Here is a 23,924-nt window from a genome sequence, read left to right as displayed (position 1 = left end):
TGAGTGCCAGCAAAGCCATTTTTGTCATTCCTAACATCATTAAACTCACTTTCCATTCCTCTATCTGTAAAACTTTCACATTTTCCCCTCACATTTCTTTAAATACATTTTCATTTCTGTTCGTCTATATTCGGTAAGAGCAAAAAGTGCATTCAAGTCCCTGATCTAGTGATATTTTATACTTGTGGCACCCATCACCATAACTATGTATTAGCAATATCTCACAGTACCAGTCTATTTTTTCAAAAGGACTGCTTATATGATGGGACTTATTTTTTTAATGCTACCTAAAGATTAAAAGATTTTCCTTTGTATTGGAGAGTACAATTTTAATATATTGCCTTAAAAACCACCTCATGAAGGGTTGACTCACGGTTTGGTTACCTTCATCATTCTACACTGAGCTATTCAGAAAATGATTAAAGTGAAAAACTTCCTCTACTTTCCAGTTCCATGAATATGAGTATTAGCATAGTGCATTATACTTTCAGATTTACACTGCTGTAGTCTAACAATCAAGTTTTAGATGCTATTTATCTTCCTTTTTGCTTCTAAAAACCTGGCCCATTGCCATGCAAAAGGAGGCATATATTAAAAAAAACTTTTGAGAACAAAGTAAGAAATTTTTAAAAACTGGAATGGAATTGTTTGGTCCCATAAAATTCCTTAATTTTGGATTTTATTATGGTATAACTTTTTACTTCCAGTTTTTGTCTATAATGGTAATTTACTCTTAACAATTCTGAGTGTGGGGAATAAAAGAAGTGATTTATAAATTTTAATCTTTTGTTCTTCATTGTCATGCTATCACACTGTTATCCATATCTTAGTTACATTTTCTTTGGACTTTAAAGTAAGTTGGAAAATTCATCATTGGTACATTAGAGTTTAACACTTAGGGGGGAAAGTGGTTTTGTGCAACCATATTTGAAATTCCAGTTTACCATTAAAAACATGCAGAGTGAAGATTTTCTTCTTTTGATTCCTGTATGTAAGTGAGGAAGTCTATATAAGTACTTTATATTTTGGCAGATTTGTGCATATAAAATTGGCTATTTGAGTTATAAATTTTCTCCTGGCTGGTACTGTGGCTCTGTAGCAGTGAAGTAGTCTTCCAAGAAGGACTGAATATATTCAAATGTTGGTCTTTCATCAGGGTCCTTCTTCCAACATAGATTCATCAATTCATGCAGGGATTCTGGACAGCCCTGAGGGCAAGGCATCCTATATCCTCGTTCCACCTGTTCCAGCACTTCACGGTTTACCATACCTAACAGACAAGATTCAAACATTAAAAAAAAAAAAAAAAAAAAAAGATGCGAAGCACCACTTACAAACCAGAACAAATCCTAACTGATTTGAGGTTTACTAAGTTTATTTAAAATGACTTTCATCTAGGAAATGAAGTAAATTTAAAATGTCAAAGTATTTAATGAAGAGCTTAGAAAATACCAACATGTTGTATGGAACATGTCTAATTTTTTCATTCCACCTAAAACCTTGTTTTCAACACTAATGTATTCAAAAGCCAACTGCCTTTGATTAATGAGAATTTGGGGTCTTAGTTTCTGATGTTAACAGTTAATAACAAAACTTGAGCTAATGAGGAACAGGGGCAAGGTGGTATCTGTAAGAACTTTGTAATAGGAATTAAGAAAAAAGGATTCTGGTCCTGATTTGGGGAAATAAAATATAATAACTATTTAACAGTCTATCAAGTCACTTCCCTGAAACAGTTTCCTTATCTAATACCATCTGTTTGAATTTCAAGTTATTATACAGTTCTTTTCTTTTACTCCTATGTTAACATCCCACCCCCACCAGTAGCTTATCCTCTGTTATCACAGAGTAGCACACACCCATAATTACTTAGGGGTAGGTGTAAAGGTGGGGGTGTGTGGGATAGATGACCCAAGATTTTAAGAATAGTTTAGTATCTGCGAGAATAGAATAAAAGGCCCTTTGGAAAATGCTCTAAGGGAGAAAGCCATGGTGAATGTGGGCACACCTTCTGTGTTTGCCCTGCCTTAGGTACTGTTACTCTTACAGGCTGCCATCCATCCAATTATCAAAAGGGAGGAAGGGGAGTAAAGTGGGAAGAACAGAGAAAGAAAGAGAATAAAGAAAGGCTATTCCGCCCCCTTATATTTGTGTTCCTAATAAACTCCAGTAAAAGTCACTGGTGGGACTGGGCCTCCCTGCTGGCGCAGGTGATTAAGCACAGTGCTGTGAAGCTGTCCACAGCCTCTGCAGCAATTTGATCCTGGCCGGCCAGGGATACCACATGGCGCAGCAGGCCTCTCCTGTCTCGCCCGCTGCTCCCCTCAGCATGTATTTCAGTCAGTCTGCCTGTTCTGTTCCCTGCTCTGTCTCTGATGAATCCTCTTACCCTCCTGCACATCTGGCTTGTACCCCAGTTCTTGTATGCATGAATAAATAAATCTTAAAAAAAAAAAAGTCACCGGTGAGATCGCCATTGCTAATGAAATGCTAGCTTACCTGGATATGGCACTCTGCCCTTTGTTACCAGTTCTGTCTGCAGAATTCCAAATGACCATACATCAGACTTGATTGTAAATCGACCATATAGAGCAGCCTCAGGAGCTGTCCATTTGATTGGAAATTTTGCTCCTACAACAGTATTGACAATTTTGCTTAAATTGCTTTTTAAAATCTATTTGTATAATTAAGCAGTACTAATCTTTTGTCAGTATCTCCAGATAAAAACTGGATGATTTCACTCACATATGGAATATAAAGAAAAAAAAAGAATCAGACAAAACTAAACCAAACAAACCATAAAAATCTGATTATAGAAGTAAAGCTACTAGAGAAGGGCAGACGGGGTAGGGGACAGAGGGCCCCCTGGACTACAATAGAGATTATTGGTGCTTTGGTAGTAGGTGTGGTAATACACATCTGAAGAGACATGAACCTATACCCCTAAATCATGTATGGTACTGTAAACCAACAGTACCGCAATGAAAAATACATAACTAATAAAAAGTTTTACCTTGTCTTGCTGTATATTCATTGTCTTCAATTAACCTTGCTAAACCAAAATCTGCTATTTTGCACACGAGATTATCTCCTACAAGAATATTAGCAGCCCGAAGATCTCGGTGTATATAGTTCATTCTTTCAATATATGCCATACCATCAGCAATCTTGAAAAAAAGAGAGACATATGTTATAAAAGGAAGCAAAGAGAAGACAATTTTGATTAATGTTCAGTCAGATCACTGAAAAGTCATATATCTTAAAAGGAGATGATGTAACAGGGCATAGTCTAGCAGATAATGGGAAAAATAGAAAACATTTTAATAGATGGAGGGAAGAAGAAAGAAAAAGTAGGAAGAGAAACAACATATGTGTGTGTGTGTCTTATGTATATTATATATAAATATAAATATATATATATGTAACCTACAATGCCCAAAACATGTATCTGATCCTTTACAAAAATAGGTAGCTGACCCTTACCACAGTGTCTAACAGACTCAGGAGTGTCCAACAAACTCAGGAGCATGGGCTAAACTTGGCAAATGCCAAAGTCTCACATATTCAGTTTCTTGGTATAAAGTTCTAAACTGCCAGATTCTGTGGATATCTGAATGTTTATTCAGAGTCTTAGAACCAATAGGTTAACCAAAGCTAATAAAAGGCTCCTTGAGTACCAAACATACCTAACAGAAACCTTTAATAGTTTTTACACTTAACAAAAATTCACAAGAATTAAAAAATCCCTTACTTAAACTATTTATTGCCATCTGAATCTTGTTTTGATCAATATTAAAAAATTCATTCAGCATATACTTTAGAATTCTAATATTTTCATTGGAATAGTAATCAATATCTTTCAGTTTGCTGAAATATAAATACATAAATTTACATTTGTGGATGTACATGTTTCTGAAAGATCATACAATACAGAAGACCAATGTGCTGAAAGTTATCTAGATGTTTCTAATACTATTAAGTTACATGAATTTTAGATACCACTGATCTTCAAATACTATATTATGTATATGACAAGCAGATCAGACTGTATTATCTCTAATGTTCCCACCAACTCTAAAATCCCAGAAATGGGTGGCTGGTTAGCTCAGTTTTTTAGAGTGTGGTGCTAATAAAATCCCAGAAACAACAGCACTCTACTGAAGATTATTTTACATCTTTTAATGTATGTTTTTCAATTCAAATTGATACATGTAAATATACACAAGTACCTGAGCAGCCATATCAACCAGTTGTGGGAGCTTCAAATACTTTCCATCTCCTTCCTTCAGGAAATCTAATAAACTCCCTATAAGAGACAGAAAGGCATTCATGGAAAATAAGGAAAATCTTAAATTAGGATTCAAACACACATTCCCCCACTTTCAAACAAATCACTACATCATAATACAAAATTGCAACTTTTCATTCTTCAATATTTTTCGCAACATTGGAATTTCTGAATAATTATTTTTAAGATTCTAGAAGAACTTTCTAAACTGGAATTTTAAAAACTTCTAAAAACATAAAAAAGGAGGAAATGAGAAGATTTCACCAGATTATAAGCATTCTTCACTCACTTTGATAGAGATCAGCAGTCCCAATTTTGATACAGTAGCACTATTAGAGTCTTGTGTGAAAAAGTAAAGAGACTGTTCCAGATTAAAGGAGACTAAAAGAAATCTATGCCCATGGAGTGGTTACTGGATTGGGGAATAACTGCAATAATTAAGGACATCACTGGGATGCTTGGTGAAATCTGAGTATGGACTAATATTAGATAAGAAAATTGCAGACATTATATTTCCTGATCATTATACTAAACTTATGTAAGCATAGTGTCTTCATCTTCAAGAAAAACACAAGCTTTATGGTACATGGAACAATGTATTCTCAAATGGTTCAGGAAAATATCCTCATCTTATATATTCATAGACACACACATATATATAGTTAACAATTGGCATATGTGGCTAAAATAAACATGGGAATTCTTTGTACTGTTTTTGCAACTATTCCTTGGTTGAAAAGTATTTAAAAATTTAAAAAGCCCTTTCTAAGTTCACAGAATTATGCAGTGAGAGTTGTGACCTAGTCTTTTCATTTATAGAGATTCAAAGTCAGAGAATATATTTCTTCTGGTCTATCACAGGGGAACATGTTATTGTGTTTGTCCATTTTTCTGCCCATTTGAATATTTGCTAAGAGTCTACTGTGACGAACTGTAAAAGGTGTAGAAAATACAAAGACAAATAACTGATGGCTTCTGTCCTTGAAAAGATCTTGAGCTAATATGAAAGCATAGTATTGAGAAATTATAGAATATATGCAAACAAATATTGTACAATAGGTGCAATTAAATAATTATTGTAAAAGACAACAGATATAGTTAATTCTATAGGTAAGTCAGAAAGGTTTCACAGAAGAGATCCACCTTAAAGGAAGAGTGGGAAAAGACTAGGAATTCCAGAGAAAACAAAGGTAGTAGTATATGAAATAGAGTATTAAGTTCAGGAAATGGAAATAGTCCTTCCTACGCAAGAACACAGGGCCCAAAGATAAAACTAAGGAGAAAGAGGCTGCAGAAAGGAAGAGTTAGGACACATAAGGCAATGCCTAAGTGGTCCTTATCATTTGTATATGAAGTTTTATGCTAAGAAGCAATATGATGAGTTTTCTACTGAAAATTCCAAAAGTAAAATAAAAAATGAAATTGGGCCAAAACTGCATAAAAGGATAAGTTCAAATGCTCCCACAATAGTGTAAGAAAGAGAGGTTATTAGGTTAAAATCTAACAATACTGGGGGAAAGGCAAAAAGGAGGTAATTTCCAGAGAGATATATAATAAATAGGATCACCAGCACTCAAAGGACTTTTATTACATAAGGAAGTATGGGGAAGTGAAGACTGATGGGTCCTATCCTGAGTTTGCATTTCTAACAAGTTTCCAGCTGATGCTAATACTACTGCCATCCAATCCACTACATATAAGGAGACAAAGTACAAGGATATTCACTGCAGCCTTATTTATAACAGTGACAAACTAAAAGGAAACTATGTACATTGGGGAAGGGATAAGAAAATTATGGTATACTCTATAGTCATACAGAATCTTAACAGTTACAAGTTTAGGAATTAGCTCTTTCCTTAGCTACATAAATGAATCTCAAGAACATAATATTAAAACAAACAAACAAAAAAAACCCATGCAACCAGATTAAAAAATGGACAGAGAATCTAAACAGGCATTTTACCAAAGAAGATAAAAAGATGGCCAAAGGACACATAAAAAGATGTTCTACATCCATATCATCAGAGAAATGCAAATCAAAACCACAATGAAATTTCACTTCACACCAGTACAAATGGCTATTATCAAAAAGTCAAGAATTAAGTGGGTTCATTACATTCTCACCATTGGTAAGAATGTAAACCTGTACAGCCACTATGGAAAACAACATGGGGAATACTCAAAAAATTAAAAATAGAATTACCACATGATCCAATAATCTTACTTATGGGTATTTATCTGAAGAATACAAAAATACTAATTTGAATACACACACACACACACACACACGGCTACATTCAATCTAGTGCTATCCACTATAGCCAAGGGATAGATACAGTCCAAGTGCTGACAACAGATGAATGGATAAAATGTGATATATATACATAATGGAATACTACTCAGCCAGAAGAAGATGAATTCTTGCCACTTGTGACAACATGGATGAAGTTTGAGTGGATTATACCAAGTGAAATAAGTCAGAAGGGGAAAAATACTGTATGATTTTATTCATTTGTGGAATATAAAGGGAAAAAAAGCAAGTGAACAACTAAAACTAAAACAAACCCTTAGTCTCTGGCAACAGAATGGTGGTTACCAGAGGGGAAGAAGAGAGGAGGGAATGGGTAGAGTGGACTCACTGGTTGATGAATGGTGACTGGACATTTTGTGGTAGGTGCGGTGAGATATATGCAATTGCTGAAGTGAGAAAGTATATTCCTGAAACCTATATTGTGCTGTAAACTAATCTTACCACAATTAAACAAATGATCTGAAGTAAATATGGCAAAATGTAAACATTATATTTTGATACAATCTGATAGTAGGGTCATGAGTATTAGAATGTTATGTTAGTTATGTTAGAATGTTATGTTAGTCTGTATATTTGAAATATTCCACCAATTAAAAAATACTCTAAAAACTATCGATACTAAATCCAAATAACTTTTTAAAATGTGTAGATGACTGATTAGGAAGTGGAGGGAGGAATTATTGCCTATTCTTCTAAAAACCTTGACTGTGAAAGGAAGCAAAAAGTAAGGTACAGGTGTAAAGCAGATGTTGGGGCCAAAGGAGGATTTTCTTTTTATATGTAAGGAAGGAACAAAAATGCAGGTAAAAGAACTGGTCCTTAAACAGAGGAAGGGACATTTCTTTTTCTTAGCTTGCAGGACAGAATGAATATCTCATATATAATGCCCTACATGGCAAAGCAGAGTGTATAGAAAGAAGCAGAAGAAATGGTTCTTTGTTTTGGGATGAAGAATCAGCTTATATATGGTGCTATAATCAAAACACTAAGAACATAATTCAGTGCAACAGGTAATTGCTAAAGTAGTACAAAAGTTGCAGAGCAGAGAAATGCAGGATTGGAATTTTGGTCAATCTGATAAATCCTTTTCTCTGATTTTTAAATCACAACAAATCCCATCCTCCCTTATATGCTTCTTATATTCATATATGGCCCAACATTTTGATCCTTTCAGTCTAAGTCCTTAAATTTTTTTGATTTATATGTTAATTTGAGAATCTGATGAAAACTATAGAGTCTCTTTCCAGAAAAAATTATGTTAAGTATGCAAAAACTGACACATAACTTCAGAGGAAGTTCATGAACTCTCTGAGGCTCATTTATAATTCTGACAGAGTAGGTAATCAATAAAGAGTGAAATCAATTCAAAGCAATCCTGAAGCTGGTCTCATATACCTTGCTAGCCTAGCCTTATTTCCAGCTAGTTACCTTCCGAACTTTCCATTATCCATGTTTGTGTTCCCTGTTTTCTCATATCCTCTTATCTCTGCAAAAATACCCAAACTCTTCCCTTTATCCAGTATGTGAATACACTTTTATAATCTTAAAAGAGTTCAAAACTTGTCTTTTCAATTAATTTTTCTCAATTTATTCCTTAATCTCCTTTATACTTCGTGAATGTGTCAAACACCTGGAAATTCATTTTGCTTTGGTTTATAGCTTGTTTGTTCATAATGAGCTATTTACTTTAAAAGTAACTAATCAGAAGGTAGGTCATTTCTTCCCAAATTTAATGTAAATTATTTGGGAGGCTTTATTTCTTCTTTAACACATTATATAATTAGTAGAATGTCTTGTAGTTACTATAAGCATTTAATACATTTTGGTTATTATCTTAGAGTATTCTGATTATAAAGATTTGAGGATATAATGAGACTGGGATTTTAACGGAAGGCTCCTAACACTTAAGTATAATCTGAACGAGGTATAGCTAATGGGCTGGTCAGAGACAGAGAAAAATTCCAAAAACATGAAAAAAAAAAAAACCCAACAAAACCATGCAAACAAGAGATTCATCTGGCCAGGAAAGTGGATTTATATAGAAGCACAAGAGGAAATGAATTTGGATGTATTAGAAAGGGTCAATTCTAGGTATCTGAATACTAAGAAGGGGAATTACAGAATTTTAAAACTAGAAGGCACATCTATGATCTTGTATTAAACATCTTCCATCTAGAAGTAATCCTAATCCTCATCTGACCACACAGACTTCCACCATGTATTCCCACTTAAATAATTCTTGGAATCAATGAACAAGCTAAATGGATCATTACTTTACTTTCATTATATACTTATTTCCTCATATCTTGATTTAAACTTTCTCCTTTTTTCTCTTCCCTTTATTGTTCTGCACTCTGAAATTGGATATAGGTAGTTATTTGCAGTAGGTGCTGTGTGCTTTTGGGTTTTAGGTATATTCTGACTGTCAATTGATAGGCTATGTTACTTATTAACTTTCGGTTTTTCTGTTCCTTCTGGGGGTAAAATTTTTCTATAGCCAATGTGTGCTGTGTAATTGGCCGTGTCACCACTAGGTGGAACTATATCTTTGGTCAAGATGGATGCCTGGACAGACACATAAATCTTCCCTTTTTAACCATGGATGCATGAACTATAAAGAGTAAAAGCAATTAGGGTGTTAGTATTAAAACAAATATCAGATATTTGCGCCACCTCCCTGGTGGTGCAAGGGGTTAAGTGTCAGCATTATGAAGCTATCCACAACTACTGTAGCACAAGTTTGATCATCCCTGGCCAGGGAGGTGACCCACATGGCGCAGCAGACCTCTCCTGTCTCACCTGCTGCTCCCCTCTGCAGTGTATTTCAGTCATCCTGCCTGTTCTACTCCCCACTCGGTCTCTGGTGAATCCTCTCACCCCCTGCACCTCTGGCCTGTACCCCAGTTCTTGAATGCATAAATAAATAAATCTTAAAAAAAAAAGTAAAAGCGATTATAAAAATTAGGAGGATAAAAATGTGGGCTTGTCAGTGTATTTGGTGACTTACTGGTTCCTCCCCTAAGGTATCATTTGCAAAGGGAAAAGAGGGCAGTGTAACAACCATCCTTCCTTTTTATCCTGGTCCAAACTAACCCTGTTACTAAAGATCCCACCTTCAGGTCTAGGGTTTGGGAGAAAGAAAAATTCCAGACATCAGTGGGGAAAATATGAAGTTTTTAGAGGTCCCTGAGTATGTTTATATTGAAATGAGTTAAAAATTACTTTCTTTAACTTTATCAGATATTTGTTTTAATACTAAAGATATAAATATCTTTCTCATTGAATTGTTTTAAATATCTGTATAAATATTTTTTTCTTTTTAACTTTCTGAGCTGGTCAACTTCCTTTAGTCAAAGAGAATAAGAGACTATTTACTTTCAAAATAAATTCACCTTGCCTAATTTTCTTTTCTTTTTTTTTTAATATTTATTTATTTATGCATGCAAGAACTGGGATACAGGCCAGAGGTGTGGGTAGTGAGAGGATTCGCCAGAGGCAGAGTGGGGAACAGAACAGGCAGACTGACTGAAATACAGTGCTGAGGGGAGTAGGGGGCGAGACAGGAGAGGTCTGCTGCGCCATGTAGGTATCTCCCTGGCCGGCTGGGAATGGAATGTGTGCTGCAGAGGCTGCAGATAACTTCAACAGTGCTGTGCTTTAACCCCATCCCTTGCCTAATTTTCCTTTAAGTTTTATACTATCCTTTGGAATAAGAGCTAATCATGAACTATTCCATTAAACAACTGTTGTATTTTCTCTTTTCAAATGTGTACATAAATATCTTATATTAGAAAACACTACACAACAAAAAATCTATACGCATAAACATAGAAATGAGGTAGTTTTTTGAAAATTATCAATGTGAATCCCTTAAGAATAACTAATACATACCTTTTGACATAAATTCAGTGACAATGTAAATTGGCTCTTCAGAAACAACAGCATATAGTGGAACAAGTTTATCATGTCTTAGTTTTTTCATTATCTGAGCCTCTTGAAGAAAAGCCTCTGGCATCATTGTACCTGGCTTTAGTGTTTTGATGGCTACTTTTGTAGTTCCATTCCATGTTCCTAGAGAAATAGCACATTTTACTATTTTAATTTATATTTAGAGGTTTTTACACCAAACTCCACTGAGATGTTACCTTAAATATTTCAACATATTTTACCATACACTGTATGATTTTAAACTATGGCTAAATAATGACATAAAACAAAAGTTTAGATTTCTTACCCATCCATACTTCACCAAAACATCCTTGTCCTAGTTTAACCTCTAGTCGCAAAGATTCTCGAGGGATTTCCCAAGCATCTTTTGCTAAACCTTGTGTCTGGGGTTTCACAGTTGGACACACAGTTGTTAACTTATGGCATAAACCATCAGCATGTTCTAGACAAATAAATAAACTACACTGTAAAATGAATCATTTACAAAAATTATGGTATATATAGTGTACCAATGTCTTAAAATAAAACATAATGTTCTATCCTAAAAGTTTTACCCTAAAAGTACAAACAAAAAGGCAGTTGTATAACAAGAAGCAAAACATACAAGTGAAACATTCTGCTAAATACATTTTAAAAGTTACTATTTATTGAATATTATGTACTAGCTACTATGCTAACTCAACTCTTCACAAATCTCTCATAAGTAAGTCTTGGAAAACTTGAAACTACTTTTTTAAGCTCAGACACTAAGTAATGGAGATGGGATTCAAACCCTAGGTGTGGCTGTCTCCGAAGTTCTGCTTTTATCAACATGCTTTTTTTTTTACCCTAAGAAAATACTACCATAAATTGTCATTTCTAATAAACTCTAATACAAAAGGCATATCCAAAATTAAGGAAAAACATCTTCATTCAGGGGGTTGATTTTTATTTATTTATTTTTTTTTAAATAATAAATTTTATTTTTATATTCCCCATACAATTGCAGCCCCCCCATTCTGACCCCAATCCCTCCCCCCCACCCCCGGCCCCCTAAAAGTGTCTCTGGTTCGTAGTTTTTTGTTGATTTTGATTTTCACTTTCTTATAGTTATTCGTTTTCCTGGTCCCTTATTTAAGTTTTCTAGATTCCTGCTATGAGTGAGACCATCTGGTATTTTTCTTTTTCTTTTTGGCTTATTTTGCTGAGCATGATCCCTTCCAGTGCCATCCATGTTGCTGCAAATTGCATGTGTTTATCTTTTTTGAATGCTGAGTAATATTCCATGGTATATATGTACCACATCTTCTTGATCCTGTCATCTATTTTTGGGCATTTGGGTTGTTTCCAAAGCTTAGCTATTGTAAACAGTGCTGCTATAAACATAGGGGTGCAGGTGTTCTTTGGAATTGATGTTTCTGTGTCCTTTGGGTAAATACCTAGGAGTGGAATTGCTGGGTCATATGGAAGCTCTATGTTTAGTAGGTCCAGAAATCTCCACACAGCTCGCCATAGTGGTTGGACCAGTTTGCACTCCCACCAACAGTGCAGAAGAGTTCCTTTTTCTCCACACCCTCGCCAACATTTGTTGTTGCTAGTTTTTTTAATATGTGCCATTCTCACTGGTGTAAGATGGTATCTCATGGTAGTTTTGATTTGCATTTCCCTGATGACAAGTGATGTTGAACATTTTTTCATATGCCTACTGGCCATTTGCGTTTCCTCTTCAGAGAAGTTTCTTTTTAGCTCTTCTGCCCATTTTTTGACTGGATTATTTTCTTTGTTGTTGTTGAGTCTCATCAGCTCTTTGCAGATTTTTGTGATCAGTCCTTTATCATTAGTGTTGGGTGCAAAAATGTTCTCCCAGTCGGTGGGGTTTCTCTTTGTTTTTGTTATTGTCTCTTTTGCTGTGCAGAAGCTCTTTAATTTGATGTAGTCCCAGCTGTTTATCTTTGCCTTCACTATCACTGCTTTGGGTGATGTGTCTGTAAAGATGTCTTTGATGTGCAAGTCCCGTAGTGTTTCGTCTATATTTCCTTCTATATATTTTATGGTTTCAGGTCTTATGTCTAGTTCTTTAATCCATTTTGAGTTGATTTTTGTGTATGGTGTGAGGTAGTGGTCAAGTTTCATTCTTTTGCATGTAGCGACCCAGTTTTCCCAGCACCATTTATTGAACAAACTTTCTTTGCTCCAATGCATAGTCTTTGCTCCTTTGTCAAAGATTAGTTGACCATAAATCTGTGGGTTTATTTCTGGATTTTCTATTCGATTCCATTGGTCTGTATGTCTGTTCTTGTTCCAATACCATGCAGTTTTGATGATTATGGCTTTGTAGTAGAGTTTGAAGTCTGGGAGTGTGATGCCTCCATTCCCTTCTTTTTTTTTCAGGAGAGCTTTGGCTATTCGGGGTTTTTTGTGATTCCATATGAATTTCATCAATAATTGTTCTATTTCTTTGAAGAATGACATTGAAATTTTGATTGGAATAGCATGGAATCTGTATATTGCTTTTGGAAGGATGGCCATTTTAATAATGTTTATTCTTCCAATCCATGAGCAGGGGATGTCTTTCCATTTCTTTGTGTCTTCTTCTATTTCTTTTAACAGTGTTTTATAGTTTTCTTTGTATAGGTCCTTTACCTCTTTTGTTAGATTTATTCCCAAATATTTGATTTTTTTTGTTTCAATAAAAAAAGGGATGGTTTTTTTTATTTCTTCTTCAGATTTATTGTTTGTGTATAGGAAGGCTACTGACTTTTGCGTGTTGATTTTGTATCCTGCCACTTTACTGAGCTGATTGATGAGTTGAATTAGTTTTTCTGTGGACTTTTTGGGGTTCTCTATGTATATTATCATATCATCTGCAAATAGTGATAGTTTGACTTCTTCTTTTCCTATTTGGATTCCTTGGATGTCTTTCTCTTGTCTTATTGCTCTGGCTAGGACTTCCAGTATTATATTGAAAAGCAGTGGTGAGAGTGGACATCCTTGTCTTATTCCAGATCTTAATGGAATTGCTTTCAGCTTTTCACCATTGAGAATGATACTGGCTGTTGGCTTGTCATAGATGGCCTTTATGATGTTGAGGTATGTTCCTTGTATCCCAAGAATTTCAAGGGCTTTTATCATAAATGGGTGTTGCACTTTGTCGAAAGCTTTCTCAGCATCTATTGATATTATCATATGGTTTTTATATTTCTTTTTGTTGATGTGTTGGATAACGTTGATTGATTTTCAGATGTTAAACCATCCTTGTGTCTCAGGGGGTTGATTTTTAAATAAGGGAGATAGAAAAGGGATTATCACATTCATAATGGCCTGACTTGTGAATCCTGCTTAAATAATCTTTCTTATTGCTAATAAGACAATGCTCCCTCCCATTTTCCACAAGTGACCACAAAAAGCCACATTCTAACAAGTACAATTACAAATAATGCTACTGCTTGGTTACACATCTGATCAATGTCAAGACTGATGGTTGACTTAATAAACACATTTTGTAGATGGCTGCCACTGAAGAAAAAATTGTGTATTGAGACATAAGACTCAAATAGTGAACACTTTTCAATGGTCCTAGAAAAAGTGAGGAATAGAAATAGTTGTAACAGGCTAATTTTCCAAGCAAAGAAAAATGCATCTATAAATCAAATTTCATTGGATTTATACCTCAGGAAGTCTTAGGTGTTATAGCCCATGAAGAGAAAGGCAACCCAAAAGGACATCTGATATACCTTTGTAAGTGTTTAGTTTTAGTTCTTTAGTAAGTGAACCAAAATATTTATTTTTATATTTTTAAAATTTATTTTCACAATCTATCTTGTTATTTAGTAATTATAAATTGAATTCCACTGTAAACACTACACCACTTTGATGTAAGGACTCCTAAAACTATACCCTATTCAAGACCTCAATTCAGGTAACAAGTATTACCTATTTCTCATTCTAAAACTAGAATACAACAGACATTTGTTGAGCACAAACTGTGCATAAAGTAGCATGATAAACCTAAAGAGATATAAAAACATAGATTCTATCCCCATAAAATAGTTTTTAACCTTTGAAATATTCACATACCTGTATAGTGTTTTACCAATTTCTGCAGAGTTTCAAATTGTGCTCTGGTTGTAATATAGTATCCACCATTGTCAAGTTTCCTAATTTTATAGTGTTTCACATTGTCGCCCCGTATCTCATCCCAGTCACGAATAGAGAGGGAATAAGCACCTGGAGGGGAGGGTGGGAAAGGGGACAAATGAGTACTTTTACTAGATCTGTCCCAAAAAACTGCTGGAGGAAATTACTGTTCTTATATTTATATAACAAAACTCATACCTTTAGTAGTTTCACTCTCTCTTACTAAGAAAATACCTCGTTGATTCCCAGGATTCAGAAGTAATCTTTCAGCATCTTTTCTCCCCATTTTGCCAAAATACCACCTAGGGAAAAAAATGAAATTTTTTACTTATTAAATAGGAGCATTACAATATTATTGTCAGAATAAACTGTCACAGTATTTCCATGTATTAACTATTCAACATGTCTCTCTCTCTCTTTTTTTTTTTTTTAAAGATTCACCCATTCATGCATACAAGAGCTGGGGTACAGGCCAGCAATGCAGGGGGTGAGAGGATTCACTAGAGACAGAGTGGGGAACAGAACAGACACTCTGACTAAAACACATTGCTGAGGGAGCAGCGGGCAAAGCAGGAAAGATCCGCTTCACCACGTGGGCTGCTCCCTGGCCGGCTGCTCCCTGGCCGGCCGGGTATCAAACTCATGCAGCTGACTCTGAGGATTGCTTCATACTGCGGTGCTCAACCCCTTGCACAACCAGGGAGGCCCTCAACATGTCTCTTATTAAACTACATCTGGTAATCACAGGAACAGTATATTGGAGAAGGAAAGGCAATAGAGCCTTTCTATCAGTAACAGGTGGAACTATACAATTATAGTAGGAAGAACCTAGTTGTTCTGTGGCAACAGTATGATCATCTGTATTCCCTAAGATGTAAGTAAACCATGTTCAAACTACTGGGAACTCTAAATTACAGTGGGTATAATTTAATACAGTTTCATGAATAAAAAACAATCCTGTGGGCCTCCCTGGTGGCGCAAGGGGTTGGGCACCTCACTATGGGGCAATCCCCAGCTTCTGCAGCATGAGTTCGATCCCTGCTATCCAGGGAGAAACCCACATGGGTGCAGCAGACCTCTCCTGCCTCACCTGCCACTCGCCTCAGCAGTGTATTTCAGTCAGTCTGCCTGTTCTGCTCCCCACTCTATCTCTGGTGAATCCTCTCACCCTTTGCATTTCTGGCCTGTACCCCAGTTCTTGCATGCATAAATAAATAAATCTTTAAAAAAAATCCTGCTGTGGAGATTACAAATTAGTGTGGAAGACAAAAGAACAAAACAGAAAATAATGAATGCCAAAGCAGAACAGTTAATGGAGACTAATTACTTATCATTAAAAAAAGCAAACAGGCATCAACAGAGCACACCAACCATATGCAAGGCACTATGCTAAGTGTTATGATAGGAAAATGAAAAATCATTTAGAAATATTTATGGATCCCAGTTAAATTTGCTTTGAACTAGGAGTAATATGTCACACACAGTTAAAAATGAACTTAAATTTTTTAAAGTTGCAAGAATAATACATAGAACTCCCATATACCATCCATCCAGGTCTTCTAATTGTTAACATTTTACTTTGTCCTATTTTCTCTTTCCCTCCATGTGAGTGTGTGGGTGCACTTTCTCTTGAAGTGATTGAGAGCAACATGCAAAGATGCTGAATCATTACCCCAAAATACTTCAGTGTGTACTTCCTAAAAGACAATGATACTTTCCTACATAACTACAGAGCAAGTACCTAAGACAGGACATTAACACAGATATAATGCTATTAATTAAGGGTAAATTTTTAAAGTGAAAGAGACTGCAGAATATAAAAAGGTTATTAGAAGCTTTTAAAATAAAGGAGATTAAAAACAAGGAAAAAATAAAGGAGAATAAGCATTAAACAATATTATTAATAAAGATTCACTTATGATCCTATTATATGCAAATACTAAGGCATTAATTATTAATTTTCAAGTAATATCTATTAATATGATACATTAGCTATATTAAGATTGCTAAGTAAATGTGTGTGTATAAAGTTGTGGCTATGTAGAATGCATTAAAACATTTTAAAAATCAAAATAATTAATAAAATATGAAGTTGTGCCATACTCTTCTGCCTGAATGGAATCTGCAGGGGCTACATAATTGCTAGGGATATAGCCATTCTTTCCTGTAGCAATTGATCTTGCTTCCCACCAGTCTCCTTCCCTGAAACACAAAACAACAATTACCACAAGGTAGACTATTGCTCAAGATATGATCTATTGCAGTATTATTCCTGAAGCAGACAAAAGATATTACTTCCATTTCTTTCTTTATGCAGTCACTTGATCAAGAATTAAACTCAATAGTATTTAAAAATAAGTTACATGAATTAGGAAATACAGCTTAGACAAAGCACAATTGCAGATCTCTGCTCCAAATCAAAAAATCAATTATACTTTTTAAAATTTAACTCTTTCCACCTAAGACAATAAACTATATTAAATAAAACATTTGAACTATATTAAATAAATCATACAGTGTTATAAACCACTGTTACCTCACTGAAAATGATTAAAACATTTTTTTAAGGAATCATCTATGTTGTAGTTCATTCTTTAGTGCCAAACGCTTTTCTCTGTTAGTAGTATATAAAATTAAATGTTCCTCTTTAGTCATTTTAGAAAATATTCAGGAACTAGAACTCCTATAGCATTTGTAGCCAATATATTAGCAACTGGCAATTACAATAAAATAAGACTAAAATTAATTTAGAACATGAGGCCTCTTAGTATGTAACACATAGCATTGACTTTTCAAAAATTAAGAAGAAAGTGTGAAAGAAGTGAGTGTTATCAGTCTTTCTAATAAGGAAGATATATATGGGTTCTACTACTAAAGATTTAATGTATATTTTCCTTTACCAAAGGTAAGTATTGAAAGTAGTTTGCCTAAATTAAAATTTTATAAACACTTGAAGTGAATACGCTTTCTAGAAAATGAAATGGAAAAATCCTTTAGTAATTCAAATATTCACGAACTCTTATACTTGGTTGTCTGCAGTTTCCTAGTATGTTAAGTATTTTCAGATATACATTGCATTTTAAAAACATTGCATTTTATTGACTACGTCTCTAATGACAAAGCTTATGACAGCATGTGCTGGAAACAAAGGTAAAAAGATAGTCCTAAACCTCTAGAAACTCAGTCTAAAGCAGGAATTCTCAACCTTGGCACTATGCAGACTTTGGGCTAGATAATTCTTTGTTAGTATGTGGTGGGTAGGGGAGAGGGATGTCCTGTGCACTACAGGATATTCAGCAATATTCCTGATTTCTCTACCTACTGGAGGAAAGTATCAGTACTCTGAGTGTAATAGCCAAAAATGTCTCCAGACATTGCCAAATGTCCTGTGGGCAATTCTTCCTCAGGCTGAGAAATACTGGTCTAAAAGAATGATAAGTAGGTGATAAATTGTAATTCAAAACTATGAGAGCAGCTATGACTGAGGTTTGCACAGGTCCTACATGTAAGAGAGACTCCTAATCCAGCAGGAGAGACGAAGTAGGCTAGGTGGGAAAAGAAGAATGTCAAGAAAGGCTTCTCTGAGAAAAGACATAGGAAATATACTTTGAAGGATGAGTAGAGTTAACCAGATAAAGGGGGAAAATGGAGAAACAAGAGATTTCAATTCAGAAAGAAGAAATAGTCTGTGTGAACGCTTGGAGTAGGTGAGAAACCCTAGAGTATTCAGAAAAGTGCAAGTAATTCAATATGGCTGTGTGGTGGATTAAGTGAAAGGGGAAGAAACTCAATGAACAATGCTTATTATTGTCTTTCTTTTATCTTGAAGGCAAACGGTAGCTACTGAGGGGTTTTAAAGGAGAAAGATATGAACATACTTCATGGGACAGTAATTGGTAACAAATGGGTACAAGGATGGAAGGAAACAAAGAAAGAGATCATAAATGTATATTTTGGGGAGTTATAAAATGGTGTTATGCAGGCTAAGGAATTTATGGTATCTGTTTTCCATAATAAACACAATTTTCTATGGTGGGCAACTAAAGGAAAAAAAATCTATGAGTTGCATAAGGAAAAAGCAACTTAATTTGGTCAGTTTGGGACCAAAGGGGTTCCTCACCTAGTCTTTTTCTTTTTATTTAGTGTTTTTTTTTTTCTTAAGAGAAAAAGATCTTTAAATCAACTGATACTAAGATAAATAGGAACTTAGCACTCTCTTATAAATTTTTTTTTAAGTAATGTACTTACTTGCATATATTCCCTCAATCATCATTCTTAAATCTCTACTGTTTATGGTAGAACCACAGCAGCACAATCTGTAGAATAACTTCTGGCTACAGCAGCAGTATTATGCCATGTGTCTAAAGAAACCAAATGCATGTCCAACTAAGTGGGCAGTGACCCATGTTCCACCAATCTTATCTCCAATTCACCAACTAGCTCAGTGGTTTCAATGTAAAGACAAGGTTTTTATTAATATTTCTGCTTCACAAAACATCCACAACACTTACGTATTGTTAATTATTTGAAATCTTTCACCCTTCTTAAATGAAAGGTCTTCTGTAGTTCTAGCTTCATAATCATATAAGGCCACAAATATAGTAACACCACCTATTGGAGGAAAAAAGTCTAAGGTAAATTCCATAGAATAATTAACAAAAGAAAACTTACACTGCTAGCAAAGCTTAAGCATATTTTCTTCCTAGTCTCCAGAATCTGTTTTTAAAAGTTAGAGACTTGAGCAGCTAGATTTTTCAAATTAGTAACATGTTCTCTTAAGACTTTTCACGAAACTGCTGTACTCTATTATATTCTGAAATGCTATAGAGTAAGATAAACAACTTATATTTTGACTCATTATAGCAACATCTCTGGCTTGAAACCAGTAAAGTTCAAATCAACTCTTTGACAGAAAAAGTGCTAATGAGTACCATAAACTATTGGTACTGACTGTCTTAATTTCTTAATGGATCAACATTTTCACCCTTAAGACTACTTACTAACAGAAATAACTATGGTTTTAAAAAGATGGTTATACTTAACACTTATAGATAAAAAGCCAGCATATTTTTCTTAGAAATTAAATGGTATGACTGATATGAATTTTAAGTTCCAAAAATAACTGTCACATATGGTATTATGTGTAGATGCTTAAGATTTTAGAACATTAAACAGTCAAACTATTATCTGTAAACTAAAAAAAGAATAGAACAGATTATCTCATTTATTTGGTTTCTCTCTTGACACCCAATCATTTATTAATTGCCTATCTGACATCTCTACTTGAATGTCCAATAAGCATTTAGAACTTATTAGGTATAAAACAAAGGTGTTGATTTTCCTCCCCTAACCTGTATTAATAAAATTTTCCCTATTAAGCAAGTGGTACTACTAACCAATCAGATATTCAGGTCAAACCCATTACAGGCATGGTTAGTTCCATCTCTGAAATACCTTATCTACTTTCTTTTCCATTTTCATGGCTGCCACCTTGATCCCAAAACTTGTTTTTTTTCTTACTGGGACTGCTGAGACTATTGAGAGTAGGGATGTCTTAACCAGCTTCTATACATCTTTCCCTACATCCATTCAATCTCCACACAGCTGCAGAATGAGTGTTTTGAAAATGGAAATTCAGTTATATAAATCCTTTAGTTAAATTTCTTTAGTGACTTCATTTTGCTTTGAATAAAATCTAAACTTCTTACTAGTCTACAAAATCCTAAGTAACCCTGACTCTCCAACCCTATACCATATAATTATACCCTCTGTCCATATTGAATTGGTGCTCAAACAGCTAAGTCCATCTGTACCTTTTAAACTTGGCATTTGTTGTTCTTTTTTCCGGGATATCTCTTTTCTCAGCTCTGTGCACATTCTCAATAGTCAACCTCAGGATTGATTTCTCCTTAAGTTTGTTTTCCTTGATAATCTAATGGGCCTTTTCTATTGATTAGTCCCTTCATAGCATCTAATAACTTTTAGTTATCCTGTTTAGTTGTTTATTCACTATTGCCCAATTCTCATTGTAAGGTAAATTCCATTAGGGCAGAAACTTGTCTTCTTAAAACTCACTATACCTGGCACAAAGACACTCCATATTTGTCAATAAATGAATATTCATGAACAGACTATTTCACATAAGCAAACTGCTTTAGGTAACTAAAGTATGTGTTTAAGTATCCCATTTATTTTAATCATTTTTGGATTACTGTCTTTCCTAAATATAGACTCCTGAAAATAATTTAAACTTTTGCTGATGATTGAGATATACTATAATGGCCATCTATTACTGACGTATTCAAGAGTTAGTGACTGAAACTGGGAATGTCCACAACTTTGAAGCCTGTAACTTTCCAAATGAATAGTGTATGGCATTCTTTTAGCCACTTTGATTGGGAAGATTCTGAACAGACTGAAGGGACAAATTTAGAGTTCATGCTTTTGGAAGAGATTCCTTTTTGACCTTCACATCAACGTGTCAATTTGAGGCTGACAACTATTTTGCCAATCTTTAGGAGAAAGTGGACATTCCAGGAGCTGGAGGAGAGAGATCAAAGAAACTCTGAGGTCTTGCTGACTTGAGGAATCCTAGATCTCATTCTGTGTTTTTAAGTCAGTGATGTTTTGCTACTCAAGGAAAAAACATTCTGTTGTGTGTGACCTTTCACAAAAGAATTCTCCCTCTTTTAAAGTCCCTAATTTTTAAGAGCATTTCTGGTTGCACGGCAGTTTGTCAGTTGTTACTTCCTGCTGTTCTTTGAAAGGATATCAAAATGTAATAAATGGAGTTCTGGAATAGGAGATTAAATCTGGACTCCTCTGCTTATTACCTGTGATTGTGCAAAAAAATCATTTAAACTCATTTCTGAGTCTCAGCACTTTTTTAAATCAGAAAATACATAATTTATTTTATCATTAGCATTCTCATTTAACATTTATTATGCAACTATGATAATACTTTAGTAGTGGACAGTACTTTATAATTATAAGAAGTTGTTTACATTCTTGAGGGAGGGGAGTATGGTTGTAAATCTGTTATCCCCAGTGCCTGCCATGTAGTTGGCTCTCAATAATTATTTGAAAATTAATTAATGAAATAACTAATGGTGTTAAACCAGGACACAGCCTTACCAGATCAGCGAATTTCCAAGAACAATAGCCGTGCATACAGAGACTTTAATTTTCACATAAAATTCTTTTAAAAGTCCCCCCGTAATTTCTTTTCTTATAGCAGGCAAATCTTATGTATGTAATGCCTAAGGTCACAGTGTCAAACCAACAACAGAATTGTCTGTTTAAATCTCACCTGTTAAACCAGCAGGATATGAAGTTGGCACCACTGAGAAGGAGGAAGATGCTCCTCCAAAAGGTGTCACCACAGAGGATCCTCCAAATGGTGTCATGGAAATATTGTTAAAATTAACAGATGTTCCCTTAGTTGAAGATGACGGTGCCACTGCAGTGTGTTCTGCTCCATAATGGCTGACACTTGTACTGAGTGTCTGTTCTGGAGTGTTTTCAGTTCTGTATTTAATGGTTGGACTTTTATTCTCTTTACTTTTAATGCAGCCCATTATCAAATCTATAAAGATAAGACAAATATTTTGAGAAGCAGTTAACACAAAGGATATACTTCCAAAAGCTGCAATTCAAAAGCTGACTTTAAACGAGGCATTTTTCTCCTGCAAAAAAGTAACAAAACAAAAAGTAGAGAGCTAAAATGAAGTCTCTTCCCCCTATTTATATTTATTACCAATCTACTAAAGCATTATTCCGATCATGTCTTCCTATAGCTGAACCACCTTTAAAGGCCAATGACATCATGCCACAGTGTCAGGAAAACCATGAAGCCAAAAGATACTGAATCCTGGCTTCCTACTTATTAGTGGAGTGATTTTCAAGTGTGCTGATTAACCTCATTGTGTGTGCACTTGAGTTAGTTGAAAAAGGAGGGCAATAATACCACCTACTTCATATAGTTTTCTATGAGGATTAATAACCTTAGTTTATTACAAGATTTAGAAAAAATATGTCACATAGTAGAGGAACTAGCAAAAACTGATTATATTACTTCTATCTATACCAACACTGTATAGCAGAAATATAATCTGTGCCACATATATAATTGTTAATTTTCTATTAGTCATATTAAAATAAAAAGAAATGGGTAAAATTAATTTTAATATATTTTAATTTAATGTATTTTAATGTATATATTCAATTTATTTATTTTAAATTTTAATTAAATATATTTTATTTAACCCAATATATCTAAAATATAAATATATGACATCAATATAAAAATTTTAATAAAATGTTTTATTTGGCTGTCAGAAAAGTCATGACACATTTTTGTTTGAAAAACATAGAACACATATGTCATGACTTTTCTGACAACCCAATATATTCTTTTTGGTACTAACTCTTAGAAATCTGGTGTGTATTTTAAATTTATAGTACATCTCAATTTAGACCAAACACATTTCGAGTACCCACTAGCTATATATGACTAGTGGACAGTGTAGGCTCTATGATTTCTCTACTGACACAGTCCTAGCGCTTACCAAATTTGACCCTCCCTCTCTCCAATTTTATTTCCTACCATTTCCTCATGTGCATATGTACACACACATACATACATACACACACACCCTATTTTCTAACACATATGCCCTGTGTTTTCCCATTTTTGCATGCTTTCTTCCCTCCTAAAAGTACTATCTGTCCATGATGCTCTCTTCAGAGCGCTCCTTGCTAAAATTCTACCTATTCATCACTCATGGTGATAACAAATACTACTTTTCATAATTGGCAAAGTATCTTTTTCCGTAAAACCACCAATGTGTTTCTGGGGAGACTTTTATAAGGGGCTGTCACCTTATAGGTTGTCCCTACTATCTGAAAGTAGAATGTTCCCATTTGCTATGCTATTTTTTAAGTCTGGGAACACTCAACAATTTCTAGACATAAATTAATGGTAATAGTATTCCCAGGCCCCAAAACAGTCATTTCATCATCTAGTATCAGAAAAGTCTTTTAAAGCATGATAGATATAAAAGTAGAGACCTAACAGGTACATGATTAACTTCTATGGGTGGGGGTATAAAGATGGGATTTAAAGTATGAACATTGTACGTTATAAACCAAAGTTACCCCAAAAAACCCCAACACAAACTCCTTACCCACCCCCATTTCTATTCTATTTCCTTTGTCCTTCATTTTCACCTTTTTCTTCACCCAGGAACTTTGTTTAGGTCT

General features: G+C 34.6%; 1 protein-coding gene across 1 annotated transcript; it reads right to left on the bottom strand.

Annotated features, from left to right (window-relative positions):
• Positions 1–1,061: 1,061 nt before the first annotated feature.
• Positions 1,062–22,243, bottom strand: YES1 (YES proto-oncogene 1, Src family tyrosine kinase; the record flags this gene model as incomplete). The annotated part of the gene is made up of 11 exons (XM_084252254.1): positions 21,973–22,243; positions 19,175–19,274; positions 16,767–16,865; positions 14,862–14,965; positions 14,604–14,753; positions 10,834–10,989; positions 10,491–10,670; positions 4,230–4,306; positions 3,014–3,167; positions 2,500–2,631; positions 1,062–1,270 (listed from the first exon to the last, which is right to left on the bottom strand). Exons 1-11 carry the CDS (start codon positions 22,238–22,240, stop codon positions 1,062–1,064), a joined length of 1,629 nt encoding a protein of 542 aa, XP_084108380.1. The 5' UTR covers positions 22,241–22,243.
• Positions 22,244–23,924: the final 1,681 nt, after the last annotated feature.

The sequence above is a fragment of the Talpa europaea genome (assembly GCF_964194135.1).
Source record: "Talpa europaea genome assembly, chromosome: 13".
In the NCBI taxonomy this organism is placed as follows: Eukaryota; Metazoa; Chordata; class Mammalia; order Eulipotyphla; family Talpidae; genus Talpa; species Talpa europaea.
Note: the sequence above shows the minus strand (reverse complement) of the source record. Positions and strands in the feature narration are given on the sequence as shown.